Genomic DNA, 14,720 nt, shown 5'->3' on the forward strand with positions numbered 1-14,720 from the left:
ATACAGGCCATCTGAGCAAGCCCCAGGCTCAGAAAGGGGCTCTGAGGCAGGTCAGAGCTGGTAGGACCCTACAATTGGCAGAGGTGCTAGCCAGTGTCCCGGCAACCACCTCAACATCTATGTACTGTCAGCCAGGTGGGGCAGGGTGGGGAGTGGAGGTGGACCAGGCACCTATCATCCAGACAGGCTGGCTGCCAAGAGAGTTTCTAGAGGAAACAGAGACTGGAAGCTTCTGGCTGCAACCTGGTTGGGAAGAAATGATGAAAGGGCCTCTCTGTCTCTCTTTTCACCCTCCCTGTGCTCCAGCTCCAGGCCCTAGGAGGTTCCCCAATCTCCCCATGTCCAAAGGGGTCCTCGCCCGAGAACTGGTCCATCACCCCTAGGCCAGGAAAGGGCCCTGGAAACCTGCGGATCCACCTTGGATGCCACCATGGGGAGCTGTTCTCATGCCTCTTCTTTACGCCACAGTCCATGCTGCTGCCTCGCCAGCTATCCTGCCACACCTAGATGCCAGGGAGGTCTCTGCAGGCTTCTGTCACCTGTTGCCACACACTTGGGTCTCCTTCCTCAACCCTATCCCCACGACCTTGCTGTGCTATCTGCCGCCCTGGCCCGCATGCCCTCTCCTCTCCAAACTGCCCTCTCCCCAAAGGCAGGCTCAGCAATAAGCCCCTGTAGACAGCCCTCCTCTCTCCACAACCCCACAGGGACAGCACCCCCTCTAAGCTCCTTGGTACTGGTACCATTCTCAATGGTTCCCTGATTATTCCACAGGACTAAGGCTTGTTTTTGCAGCCAGACCAAAACTTCTAGGATGGGAGTCTGTCTGTGATACAAGGCACACAACACGTGCTCACTAAATGCTGAAAACAACTACCCCTTTATGCTTCAAAGTGCTCAAATGGTTCTCTAGTCCTGAGATTTGAAGAAGTCTTAAGGAAGATGACCCAGTATAGATGCACACACAGGCACAGAGAAAGACAGCGCCCAGCAGCGTGTGCGGAAAGGCTGAGCAGGGAGCCCGGTCACATCATCTGAAGCTGCAGGAATATCCATAGCACCTCCCCAGGTCAGTGCAAAAGACACATGGGAGGCAAGGCCACCCAGACTGTCCCTCCAGCTGCCCCTGACAGCAGTGCCCAGGGCCTCGTCAGATAACTTTGGGTGCTTCACTAATGGCTTCTGCCCCCTCCTCCCTGGGTTGAGAGCACAATGGGACCATCCATCCCAGGAACCAGATCTCCTCCCTCTGGTCCCGCCAGCCCAGACCTGGCCCCGGAAATCAGGATCAGAAATGGTCACAGCAGACAGGTGTTCCAAGGGGAATGCAAAGGCAAGCTGTTATTATTGGCCCCATGGAAATCCCCTAAGGCAATTCGAGTGTCAAGCATCCCAGCCGAATAAAAGCTTCCACACAATGGACAGGATGAGCTGCTTGTCCCCAGGGAGGCAGACTGTCGGTCCCCATCTGCTCTCCTTCCCTTGCTGGGAAGTTCGGCTGTCCGTCCTCTGCACCTGTTCAAGGGAAGCCTGAACCCCACACCGCCCACATACCCGCGATGGCAGCAGCAGGTTTGCAAGGTCACGGCTCCTTTAAGCCGCAGTCCATCTCAATGCTGTGAGCCTCTCTTCCCAAGAGGAACTGGGCTTCCCTCAGGGGAAGCTCTGCCTCAACTGTGCCCCTCACCCATCCCAGGCCCTTTCTGTTCCCACATTCATGGGGCAACCCAGCAGTGAGCAGAAGACCCAGCCTCTAATGGCCTTCCAGAACCTCTGGGAAGATCATTACTCTCCTCTCTCCTCACCCACTTTCTGGCAGATTGTGGGGAGAAGGAAGGTAGGACCAAGACTATCCAAACAGCAGTCACCAAGGCAGGCCCTCGTCGCCCAGTCTTCAGTGGAAGCTGACAATCTTCCCCGGCCACAGCTTTGAGTCATGCATGAGTCAGAGGTCAAGGGCCAAAAGTCAGAATGTGTTAATTTGGCCAAGAAGGTTAGAATGGGTCACTGAGCCTGCCTTCCTCCAATAGTAAAGTCCTAGGGACGTCAGGGGAACACCAGAGAAGGACAGGTTGGCAGCTGGCCTCCACATCATGAACATCAAGGGCTCAGAGAGAACTTCCCACCCACTCCTGCCACCATCCACGTGATCTCTTATAACTCCAGATTGGAGGGCTTCCTACCCCCTTCCAAATGCATCACATTTCAGGCCAGGCCAGCCCTGGAATGCCAAGTTTCAAAAGTACGCTTTGCCCAATGGAAAGAAACATCTCACTTATAGCCAGCCCATCAAAAGACCTCTTCTGGTTTCCAAGGGAAGCTCCCAAATTCTGCTTGGGGAACAAGCTCCCGTCTACTCTCCCCACTACCTTCCAAACTTCGCTGCCTTCATCTCTCCACCTCAGCAATGGGTTTCATTGTTTTTCCCATAGCCCCAAAGAGTATCCCCTCCACCCTCACCCCCGTCATTTGAGCTGACCCTCTTAGAACCCTTATCAGGGGCTCAGACCAGGCCACCCAGTGGGTCTGGGAGGGGCCTCGCCGAGGGCACACAGTGCCCAGAAGCCACGCATGTGGAGCCCCTCACCAAACAGAGACTGTAGGAGCTGGCACAGGTCATGGCCCCTCCAGGACGTACATGCATACAAGCACTCCCTCCCCTGGGGTCCTGTTCCCAGCCTGTGTGAGGGCCCATTCGGAACCCCAGCGTTAGGATACAGATCAGTGTAAGCTGAAGACATCTGAAAGCCAACAGATGCAGAAAGAAGCCTTCTCAGCTTTCCTTAAAAGCAGCAGCATCTGGGAAAATAGGTTGTCGGAAATCCCCTCAAGGGAATTTCACAGTCATAAAGACAGAAATACCACTTGACCCTGCTTAAGTAAACATTATCACAAACTTCATCTCCCGTTTGTTCTCCTAAAAACCCACTTGTCTTTCCTAAAGAAACCTTTCTCCCTTCTCCCTTTCTCTCCCTATTAAGCTAAGAATATAAGTCCCCAGGTTTTGTTTTTCTTTTTTTTTTTTTTTTTGAGACTGCAGTCTCCCTCTGTGGCCCAGGCTGGAGTGCAATGGCCCGATCTTGGCTCACTGCAACCTCTGCCTCCCAGGTTCAAGCAATTCTCCTGTCTCAGCCTCCTGAGCAGCTGGAACTACAGGCACACCACCACACCCAGCTAATTTTTGTAGTTTTAGTAAAGACGGGGTTTCACCATATTGGTCAGGCTGGTCTCAAACGCCTGACCTTAGGTGATCCACCTGCCTCAGCCTCCCAAAGTGCTGGGATTACATGCGTGAGCCACTGCACCTGGCCAAACCCCCAGTTTTCACCACCCCTTTAAGGTACTCATCATGGAGCACCCCTATATACAAGGAACTGGCAAATCAACTCTTTTCTCCTGCCAGTCTGTCTCTTTCAGTTTAACTCACAAGCCCTCCAGTACTGAACGTAAGAGTGTAGAGAAAAGTTTTTCTGCCATAACAGCTGGGTCACCAGCCACGGACAGCACCAGCTGGCACTAGGCCTGGGGAAGAGGGTGAGCTCTGGAGTGGACACAGCGGTGCTCAGATCCCAGCCCCACGGCCTGCCAGAGGGGAGACTAGCAAGTTACAGCCTGTCTCTGCACGCCAGTTTCTATGTAAGGACATTGAGGCTACTCAGACCTCTCGTAGGGTTATGGGGAGACTTAAGTAAACGAGGTAGAGTCTACAAAGAGTCTGGCTCCCAGTGATTGCTGAAAAACAATACTAATGATTTCTACAATGATATTCTTTTTTTTTTAATTCTAGAGACAGGGTCTTACTCTGTTGGCCAGGGTGGAGTGCAGCAGCACAATCGTAGCTCACTGCAGCCTTGAACTCCTGGGCTCCAGCGATCCTCCCACCTCAACCTCCTGAGTAGCTGGAACTACAGGTGTGCACCACCTTGCTTGGCTAATCTTTTAAATTTTTTTGTAGAAATGGGGACTTGCTATGCCAACCTGGTCTTGAACTCCTGGCCTCAAACAATCCTCCTGTCTTGGACTCCCAAAGTGCTAGGATTATATACCCAGCTTGCAATTATATCTTGTGCAGTGGTCTGCAGACACACAGCAGTATAAGCTCAGAGGGCAGCGACTGTGTTTTCTCTTCCTTTTGTGTCCCCCACTGTGGAAGCCATTCTTCCTGTCTGCATGCTTTGCTGCTTGCTTTCTGGGCACAGGTCCTGCTCCAACTCACTCCCATACACAGTGGCAAGCTGTGACCCAGCAGACCCAAACCAACCTTCTAGTCACAGTAATTAGTACAGGGATAGCCACATGTCCCACCCTAGCCAGTCTTCCCTAGGAAGGCAAGAAAGAGCCCTTTGGCATTTGGGTCCTAAGTGTGAGCACCTGGGGTGTTCCTGTTTCCCATCATGGGAGAAAGCCCATCTGCTGCTGGGTTCCACTGACAAGCACAGGCCAGCAGAGTAGGAGACGGTGCCCTAATGGGCCTGAAGCCCTCATCCGGTGGTCCCTGGGGCTCCTGCCGCACTGACTCTGTGGGCACGCCAGCAGCTCCCTGCCAATACACCCCTCTTTGGTTTCAGCTAGTGTGAGCTGGATCTGTCACCTGCAACCACAAGAACCCTGACTCCCACCCCACCCTACCCAATACCTCACCCCATGGAGGGCCCACAGAGGTAGCACAGCACCCAGCTCTGAACAAATGAATGGATGTCAGCCAAGGCTGGCAGTGGAGCCAGCTGGGGAGCAGGCCTCCAGCAAGCCTGATCCACCCTCCAGTACCTGCAGACACCTCAGTCCAACCAAGAGTTAAGAAGCTGAGCAACAGAATTCATGGAGGTCCCTCAGGGTACCTCTGAAAGAGTTTCTCTGAAAGATGAGAGAAAGAATGGAGCAGATCACCCAAGACAGCTTTGTGGTCCCCCTCAGACAACTCACCCCTGCCACTGCCCTGGGCACTCTCACTCTCATAACCCCAGCCAGAATCCTGGGAGTGAGGAGCAGGTGGCAGAACAGAGCAGCAAAAGAGACAGAATCCCACCACATTGCTGTTTAGGGCTGTAACCCAGTCCAATCCAGGGCTGCGGCCTGGGAGATGCTGCCACTCTGCTAGTTTCAGGAATGGGGGCAGAGATTTTTAAGTAGGACAAGTCATCAGACTCCTCACACCTGGTCAGGCCTCAAACCAGAGAATAAAAACTTGTACTTCAATAGAAGGCAGGCACTGCCACAGCGCGCCTTTCCCGCTTATCGGAATCAGATACAGAGAAAGCGCCCTTACAGCAGAGAGCACCGTGGGTCACCAAGAGCAACGCAAAATTCCTGTCTGCACGCAGGCAGGTTCCATCTTCTCTGGCAGAGGCTAAACAGCCTTCCCTCCCACCCTACACAACACCAGTTTTGTCTCCTTTTGCACATTCTTTGTAAAATTCCTAATCTATAATGTTTCTGTCCTTGGGTTCTCTTTTGAACGAGTTATAACATCTGCCTGGTTCCCTCAGTAATGAGTAGAGTCAAATCTTTAACACATGTTCGTTTTTATTTCTCTATGAGAGTCATGAGTTTACCTTTTCCTGAAAATTATCTTTTAACAAAGTGAAGGATTCTGGGGCTGCAATAGGGCCTGGCTTACAGTCCTGGGGTCTTCAGCCCCAGCTTTGGGCCGTGGGACCCAGGCTCCTACCACTCTTGGGCATCCTGAGGTCTCCCCTGCCCCTTTCCCCTTTCCTGTCCTTCCTCTTGTCCCCCACCTGCTGGCTCCAGGGGCCAAACCTGGCTCTCAGCGTGGCCTCCCACTAATGGGATCAGTCCCCAGCTATGGCCTCAGGCTGGGCCTGTGATTTGCAGAGTCTGGGTGGGTGGTCGAGTGTTCCAGGATGGTGGGTGTGTTCAGATTCATAGGCATCCTCTCCCTCCCCCGCCTCTCTCTTTCTCAAACAACTCCATGTGGTAGCCTTTGCCCTTTGTGTCCAAAACCACACGCTAAGCTCCTGGGATGGAAGACGTGTCCACACACAGGGGCGGCCAGGGATAGATTCTCTAGCCTCCCACCCGCTCCCTGGGCTCCTGTCATTGGAGCTGATCTCTGCTCCTGCTCTTTTATTGATGTTGACGTTGCAGACAGAACTCTGCTGCTCTCTCCTGCTGCCATCTCAATGGGTGCCGGCCACCCACTTCTCTGGTAGATACCATTCACCTCCACGTTTACCAATCACCTCTCAGGTCTCAGACCCTGTGCTGCGTGTGCTGTTGGGTTTCCTAAAAAGACAAAGCCCCTCCCCTCAGGGAACTCACCTTCCCAAACTCAGGCAAGGAACAACTCATACACGCAAAAACAAACAATGTAACAATACTAATGACAGAAAACATTACTTGAGTACCCACTATGTGCCAGGCATGTGCTAGATACCCTGGATACTAAATCTTCACAAACCCAAGAGCAGACACTATCATGAAAAAGCAGAGGCTCTAAGGGGCTAAACTGTAGCAGACACAAACTGGGGTGCCTGGCCAGCTCAGAACAATTTCTCCAGAGGCCATGGCTGTGTCTAACCGCTCTCCAGCCTTGGAGCACTGATGCTCTCCCTCTCTAACGTGTAGTGATCATCCCAAAGAGTGGCATGTGACCCAGGTTAGGCCAATCAGAGTCCTGCTTCGGGAGATTTTGCCTGGGAACCAGAGGGGAAACTCCTTTTGTCTCCAGCCATGGATGGGGATAGGAGTCAGCGTCGTGTTGTCAGTGGCCAGAATGTCTGGTAGAGAAGTCGATCAGAGAGAATCAGGATGTCACAGACAGAGAAGTGAACCTGAAAACTTCCTCTAGTTCCAATTACTCTTACAACTGGCTCCAACCTGTCCCTCCCCCAGTTTGACCATGAACCAAGAAATTACCGCATTTGTCTTAATCTAGATTGAGTTGGGTTTTCATCATTTGCATCCTATGGATCCCTGAACAACACAGGTCCCCTGCCCAAGGTCCCAGATACATTAAGGGGCTGTCCCCCTAGTGACCACCTCGTCAAAGGTGCAGCCAGATTATGGACCCAGGCAGCACCCTACCAATGTTTCCAAGGGGACTGACATGACGTGGGGTTGACATTTCTCCCCATCAACTGTCCCGTTCCCAGAAATGCATGATCAGTCACTTCACAAAGGTCACATTATTATCACCAACCACCACCCACTGACAGCGCATGCTCTGCCTGGCCATGCTCTGCGCCGTGCGCTCGTTTCATCCTCCCCAAAACCTCTGGTAGTAAGTACTGTTAATGCTGCTTTCAAAGTGCAGAAGAGACACTCCAGAGGGTTTGTAATTTGCCCCCAAAGTCACAAAGACAAGAAGGGGCCGAGTCAGACTGTGTGCTCTTGGCCGATTCACTAATATTCCTCTTAGTGCTGCAGCACAATCAATTACACATCCTTTACAGCCTCCCAGCACTGCCCATGTTAGACTGAGGATAAGGTGAATCTATCCTGGCCCTGGCATGCTGCAGTCATCTTTCCGTCTGTATGATCATGCAGCTAGCCAACCTCTTTATCCTCTCCAGGCAGGCCTAGGGGCAGAGGGCCCTAACATCAAGGCCAGTGAGGGCCCATGCAGGGGCTGGAAGCTTTGGCCTTCAAAAGAGGCCTCACTCAAATTCTTCAGGACCCACCACGTACATATCTTCTTTCTCAGCTCTGGTGTTCCAGATGAATGTTTATGATGAGCCATTAACCTGGTCACCTTGCAGAGGCTCAGAGGTGAAGGGCACCTGCCCTGTTGCCTCCTGTTGACGTGGCATTTTCCCTTGTGCACCACTGCCCACCTCCCCCAGGCCTGGACTGCACAGTGTCCCATGCTGAGCTGGGGTCTATCCCAATGGGTCACCTGCCTCCGGTACTACACTTCACAGGGGAGGGCTGAGGGTCCGGCCCCCATCCCCAGCATCTGGCCCCTGCCTGCACTATTTCTACCTTGGGTCTCACCTCACCCAGACAGGTCCCCATCCTTTCCCAGAACCACACAGCCACAGGCACCCTGACAAAGGCCCTATGCTTTCACCCTCCTTTCCCTCCTGCTCTTCCTTGTCTCTGCCCCTTTAGCCCAGGGATGCTCACTCGGGGCCACCTGTAGCCTATAGTGTGTTTTGTTTGGCATCCACAGTGGGTTTCTCTTTTAACATTTAAAAACTGGAAATGTAGGCTGGGCGTGGTGGCTCAAGCCTGTAATCCCAGCACTTTGGGAGGCAGAGGCAGGCGGATCGCGAGGTCAGGAGATCGAGACCATCCTGGCTAACACAGTGAAACCCCGTCTCTACTAAAAATATAAAAAATTAGCCGGGCATGGTGGCGGGCACCTGTAGTCCCAGCTACTCGGGAGGCTGAGGCAGGAGAATGGCATGAACCCAGGAGGCGGAGCTTGCAGTGAGCCGAGATTGTGCCACTGCACTCCAGCCTGGGCAACAAAGCGAGACTCCGTCTCAAAAAAAAAAAAAAAAAAAAAAAAACAACTGGAAATGTTCACTTAAATATCTGGATTAAAATTTTCCATAATGAATTTTTTTAAACACTTAAAAACTACATTTCTGACTTTTCTTGAAAAACTAGCTTTTCTGTGACGAGAGTCCTGTATCTCTGCAGGACAGCCACAGGCAGCAGCTGAGGGCACGGGCTCTCTGCTTCAATGCAGTCTTAGAATTTGCCCACATCCCTGATTTTCCTTGCCTGTCTGTGCACACCCAAGGCCTATGTCAGGGTCTCAGGACCCACTTCACAGATTGACAGCTCCTTGGCCAGTCTCCCCAGCCTGGGGTTGGGCATTTTTTCCAGATGATGAGTCCCAAAAGAGTCCCTTCAACTCCAACACAAGCAAGGATCCAGGCCACGCCTGACCCTGACTCTGAATGTCTCCAAGTCCAGAACCCACTGTCCACAGGTTCCAACGCAGGAGGCCTGGTGGGTCACCTCAGCCCAGGTATGTACAGCTGGGATCAGGCCACAGCCTGGGACGCAAGTCAGGCCAATTCAGGCTCATTACACCATTAAACCTGGCTGCCAAGGGTGTGCCTGCTGGGCTAAGGAGCAAGCAATGACTTCCCCAAGTCCACCTGAAAAATACCAGGCCCCAGAAACTTCCATTTGGATCAGCACTGGGGCTCACCCCACCCCACTCCCCCCAAGTCCTAGGACATATGGACACTCACGATATTCATGAGGGTGAGGACGTAGTTCTGCACATGCTCCTTGCCATGGAAGCGAACCACCGAGTCATCCACCACCAACAACACTTCGATGCTGTAGCTGCCTGGCTTGGCATGCCGCCGCTTCCGCTCTGTGTCGCCCAGCTGGTCCCCCACCAGGCCCAGCAGGTTGGGAAGGTCTCCCAGGCCAAAGGCTGGAACCAAGACAGGAAGAGAGTGAGGTCCAACCCACAGGAGGGGCTGTCACTGTGACATTGCCCACCACCCACCTCTGGCCCCATCACTGGCACCCCTTTCCCTGTCTCTATAAGTAAAGTAGTATGAGGGATTGTTCCATACTAGGTCAACTCATGGGCAAGAGCCATTTTCCTGCCACGAGGTCACGGCTAAATCTTTGAAGCAATGAGTAGCAAAGGGATGAGAACTGGCCCAGAGCAGAATGCCTGGGTTCCAGGAGCCACTCATCCTATCTCTCTGGGCGTCCCAGGCCCAATCCCTCGCTTCTCTGGCCTCCATCATCTCTCTTATAACATGAGGATGAACCACCCTTTATCTCTAACCCACAGGGTTGCTGTAAAAATCAAAGTTGGCAATATCTCCATAAAGGAGAAAAGTCATGGGGCTACTGTGGCCTCCGCAGGGCTTCTGAGGAACTCCGGGATACTCCTGTGAGCACTGAGCCTCTCAAATCCCACCCAAGAACTGTCAGTGACCCCAAATTTCACCATTGCTGCTCTGCCCTTTTGGCTAAAAGCAAAATAGCATTTATTAACTGGTATTATATAATCCAAGAGTTACTAAACTTTTTCTGTAAAGGACCAGATAAATATTTTAGGCTCGGGGGTCATTCATTCTCGGTCACAACCATTCGATTCTGCCACTGAAGCACAAAATCAGCCGCAGATAAAAGACTGTGAGTGAGTGTGTCTGTGTTCCAATCCAACTTTCTTTACAAGACAGCAGCCAGGCTATATCTGGCCCTGGGCCTTACCTTTACTGACCTCTAATCTAATCTAATGCAATCCAATCTAGTCTAATCTTTACAACAACTCTATCAGATTGTTGTCCCCATTACACAGGTGAACACATTGAAGTTCAAAGATGTTAAGTAGCTTCTCATGTGGGTCTGTCTGAATCAAAAGCCCATGCTTTGAAACATTACCATCTATGCCGCCACGTAGAAGGGTAACACCTTGAGCGCTGTCAGACATCTATGCTACAGCCTGAATGAAGATAGAGTACACTCTGCTGGGGCGGTGGAGTGAGGGTGCATGGAGACTCGCAGGGAAAGCTAAGAAGGCAGGACAGGAGGCTTGGGTCTGTCAAGAAGGCTCCAGAGCCTTAACTCTTAATGACTTTCCCCCCATCTCACTCTGAAGTTTTGATACTCATACCATACCATTAATTTCTAAGAACCTTCATTTACCCACAGTTATTTGAGAACTCCCCAGATAGGAGGCTGGGACTGAGGATGTAAAGAGGCCACCACAATATCCTCAGCATGTATCAGGGGTGTGGCAGCAGGAGAGGCCCCGTACTAGTCAATGGATGGACAGTGGGTAGGTGATAAAGGCCGGGCCTCTGCCCCTAAGCCCACTGCCTAACAGAAGGGACAAATAAGAAATTGGATTGTAACAATACAGGAATATCAAAGGCTACAGCAGGACTGATCAGAGAAGGCACCCCACTGGAGATCCAGACCTGTTGGGGAAGGCTTCCTGAGGAGGGGACATTGAAGCTGGGGCTGAACAGAGAGCAGGAGATAACCCGCTTCAGCACAGGGGGCAGAGGGCCCTGCCCCTGCACAATCCATTGTGATTGTTTATTTTACACATGGGAGCGAGTGCGTGCAGACCCTGTCCACACGTGGGTGATGCACATGGATGCATCCACGGGAACCTCTTTAGAGACCCAAGCCGCCTCTACGCTGCTATCCACACGGCTGCTCAGGTAATGGGGATCTGAGGATGGGTAACAAGGAACACACAGGGCTTGGTGCTACCACTTGTTTGTATCTCCTCTTTGCTGAGTGGTGCTATAGTGCAAAGGAACAAAGCCCTAGACTTAAGAGCTGGAAAAACATGTGGCCACTGGCCTGGCAGGGAAAGCCCTCTGGGTGGACACACAGCTTGGTGAGCAGGGCTCGGGTGGGTTTCTCCCTCACTTACCCTTGAGGCTGGTGCCGCTCTGAGCTCACACTGCAGGCAGCTTCTGGTGGCCCTAGTGTCTGAGCCAATGGCAAGCGCAGCAGCCCATAGCCAAACTCCTGGGAGAGAGGAGGGCAGCCCCCGGCAGGGGAGGCGAAGGCACAAGGCTCCCTCCATGGAGCAGGGAGAAAAATAACAGTCACCCCCAATGCATGGGCCGTGCTCAGAAGTGTAAGCCCTGCGAGTGGAATGCCGCACTTGATCCCTCAGAGCCCTCCCTGCCAGGCCTGTCACAGGAAGGCTGGAGAGGTTACCCCACTCACCCTAGGTCACACAGCAGCTTCATGACAACAGCCCAGAATGTAAACTCAGGCCTCCCCCAGCCATGACCACACTCTGTCAGGGCACAGCCATAACTCTCTCTCTGCAGACTTTCTGGGGAATCGGGGAAGACCAGCCAGCATCAGCCTTGGATGCTGTGGGGGGCTCCAGCCACACCCTCTTCTGTGGGTCCCTCATCCTTCAGGATGACAGGAGCAGACAACCCTCAGGGCAGAGCAGGGCCCACCAGCCACTGGGAAGCTGCCGTGAGCCATCCAAGAAGCCCCAAGCCAATGTAAAATGATGCAGCTGCTTTGAAAGTACAGTTGAAAGTTAAACCTAGAGGTGCCATGTGACCCAGTAATTCCACTGCTAAGTATGTACTCAAGAGAATTGAAAACGTATGTTCACATGAAATCTTGCACACGAAAGTTCACAGCAGCATTTCATAGTAGCCAAAAGATAGAAACAACCCCAGTGTCCACCAGATGAATGAATAAATGTGGCATGTCCATACACTGGACTAGTGCTCCATCATAAAGAGGAGAGAAGCATCAAGACAGGCGATCCCATGGATGAGCCTTGAAAACACGCTGAGTGAAAGAAGCCAGGCACCAAAGGCACATACCACATGATTTCATTCCATGAAATGTTCTGAATAGGCAAATTCTATTTAGAAAGATAGAAAGTAGATTAGTGGTTGCCAGGGGGCATTGGATGGCAGGGAAACAGGAGTGACTACAACTAATGGATGGGAATGTTCTGGAATTAGATGGAGGTGATGGTTGCACAGCATTGTGAATACAGTTTTAAAAACCCACCGAATCATATGCCTCAAAACGGTTAAAATGGTGAATTTTATCTCAATTGCTTGTAAAGCAGCCGCCCTGAGCCCCAGCCCAGCTGGCCGCCCTGGCATGGGCAGCCCCACGGAGAGCCGGAGCTCTGGCTGCAGGAGCACTTACCCCATTCGTGTCCTCAGGAGGGAACTGGGGGTGGGAACGGGGTTCCAGAGAGTAGGACCATGGATTAAATAGGAGAGGGAAGCGTTAGGAGCAGGAGAGCATCCAGGACACAGCCTCAGGGGCCAAGGCAGGGCCGCGGGGTGAGGGCCAGCTCGAGCCTGGTGGCCCAGCACCGGGAATTCCTGCCCCTGGACTCTGAACGGTTCAATTTCTCACCAGAGCCTTGGGAAAGGATCACCTAACTCTTCTCTGGGGCTTATTCATGGATGTGTGTATGTATGAGTGTGTGTGTATATGAGCATGTGTGTGTATGAGTGTGTTTGAGAGTGTGCGAGTGTGTGAAGGGGTGTGTGAGTATGTAGGGGGGTGTCAGTGTGTAGATGTGGGGTTGTGAGAGTGTATGAGTGTATAGAGGGGTCTGTATGTGTGTATGCAGGTGTGTAGTGTGTGGGTGGGTCTAAGTATGTGTTAGTGTTTGAGTGTGGGTGTATGGGTGTGTGTTTGTAAGCGTGTGTTTGTGTCAGTGTGTGAGCATGAGTGTATGGGTGGTGTGTGTCTATGTGTGAGTGTGGGTGTATGGGTGTGTGTGAGCGTGTGTTTGCGTCAGTGTGTGAGCATGAGTGTATGGGTGATATGTGTCCATGTGTGAGTGTGGGTGCATGGGTGTGTGCCGGTAAGGGTGAGTGTGGGTATATGGGTCTGTGTTTGTGAGCGTGGGTGTCAGTGTGTGGGAGAGTGCGTGGGTAGGTGTGAGTGTGTGGGTCCACACATGCCCTTTTCAGGAAGCAGCAGCTGAGGCCTTACTGAGTGCCAAGAGGAATTGTCCCCTCCACTCCAGGTCCACTGGTGCACCTCAGACTCCCTTACAGTGGAGCAGGGGGCTGGAATCCCCTCCACAGCCTCAGCCCAGTGAGCAAACTCATGTAGTGGAGCCTCTGACGCCTCCCTGCCCTCCTTCCGCCAGGGACAGGCCTGCTGCTGTGAATCACACAGAGATGGAGACTTGGCATCTGTCCTCCAGGCCCCCCAGCCTGGGTGGGAGAAGGGAACAGACCCAGGAGACTCCCCGGTCTGAGCAACCAAGGGGAGGGACACCTGTGGAGGATGGGGATAGCTGGAGATGCAGAGGTCCCCAGCCTGAGGGAGATTCCCCAAAAGCCTTTAGCTGGCTGATAAGCAGGCTCTGAGCACCTGGCCAGGCCTCCGAGGCACCTCTCTGTGTGCCGAAAACTAGACCCAAAGAGCTGAGCTGAAGCCTCCGGCTTTAATCAAGCGTGTGAAATGGAGACAGGCACGCCTAGAAATGCTTTTCCCCACACTGGGCTCAGCTCCACGACCGGCCTTCAAATAAAAGTACAAGTCGCGGGTTTCCAAGAAAGTCTTCTCCTGCCCCTGGTCTTTCTAAGGAAGGCCCGTAGATGGACCAGGGCCTGGCCTCACTGGAGTTCCAGCCCCAGAGCCTGGTGTGGGGCAAGAGTCGCAGCCACATTTCTCTAGGTCTGAACTCCAGCTCCGTGTGCTCAGTGGTCTCAGCTCCCCAGCTGCCCACCATGGTGGCTGGTGATGCAGCTGGTTCCAGGCTCACAGCTCTGGAGCTGGACTTCCCCAGCATCTCTTCCTAAAAGAGGAGACCTTATGGTCTTTGGATTCAGAATTGTCCTTAAAAAAATGGAGCCCGGGGAGACTCATCCCTCTTCTCAATCCTGGTGGAGAGAAGGGTGCCCTGAAATCCATGCCAGTGCTCAGAGGCCCCGCCAGCCCTGCCCTCCCCACCTTAGGCCTGCAGAATCCTCTGGCTCCGGTGCCACAGCTTCTCTTATGAGTGATACTTGGAGAGCTTCAATGGATGCACTGTTTGTGGGGACAACTGGCTTCCAGGCATTTCTCACACCAGGCCCAGTCCCACAGGGAGCTGGCACAAGGATGTGGTCCAGTCATAACCAGATTTCACCCATGGCCTCCTCATCTCTTGGCCCAAGGAGCTTTGTGACACTGTGAAGTTGACCACAGGCCCAGGACCAGCACCTGTCACATCCAGTTTCATTTGCCCAACCATAAGTCTTGAGTGCCTCTGGTGTGTAGGCTCCTGCACTGGTCACCTGGGCTCAGGGACGCCCCTT

General features: G+C 52.8%; 1 protein-coding gene across 3 annotated transcripts in view; it reads right to left on the reverse strand.

The window, feature by feature from the left end:
• The window catches only part of ADAMTS14 (ADAM metallopeptidase with thrombospondin type 1 motif 14), an 87,304-nt gene that overhangs the window by 44,599 nt on the left and 27,985 nt on the right, over positions 1-14,720 (reverse strand). For all 3 annotated transcript variants that reach the window (XM_054435482.2, XM_054435481.2, XM_063669915.1), the window contains exon 4: positions 9,171-9,361. In XM_054435482.2, the coding sequence (XP_054291457.1) occupies positions 9,171-9,361 (191 nt within the window). The remainder of the gene's footprint in view (positions 1-9,170; positions 9,362-14,720) is intronic.

Source organism: Pongo pygmaeus, chromosome 8 (genome assembly GCF_028885625.2).
Source record: "Pongo pygmaeus isolate AG05252 chromosome 8, NHGRI_mPonPyg2-v2.0_pri, whole genome shotgun sequence".
NCBI classification, from domain to species: Eukaryota; Metazoa; Chordata; class Mammalia; order Primates; family Hominidae; genus Pongo; species Pongo pygmaeus.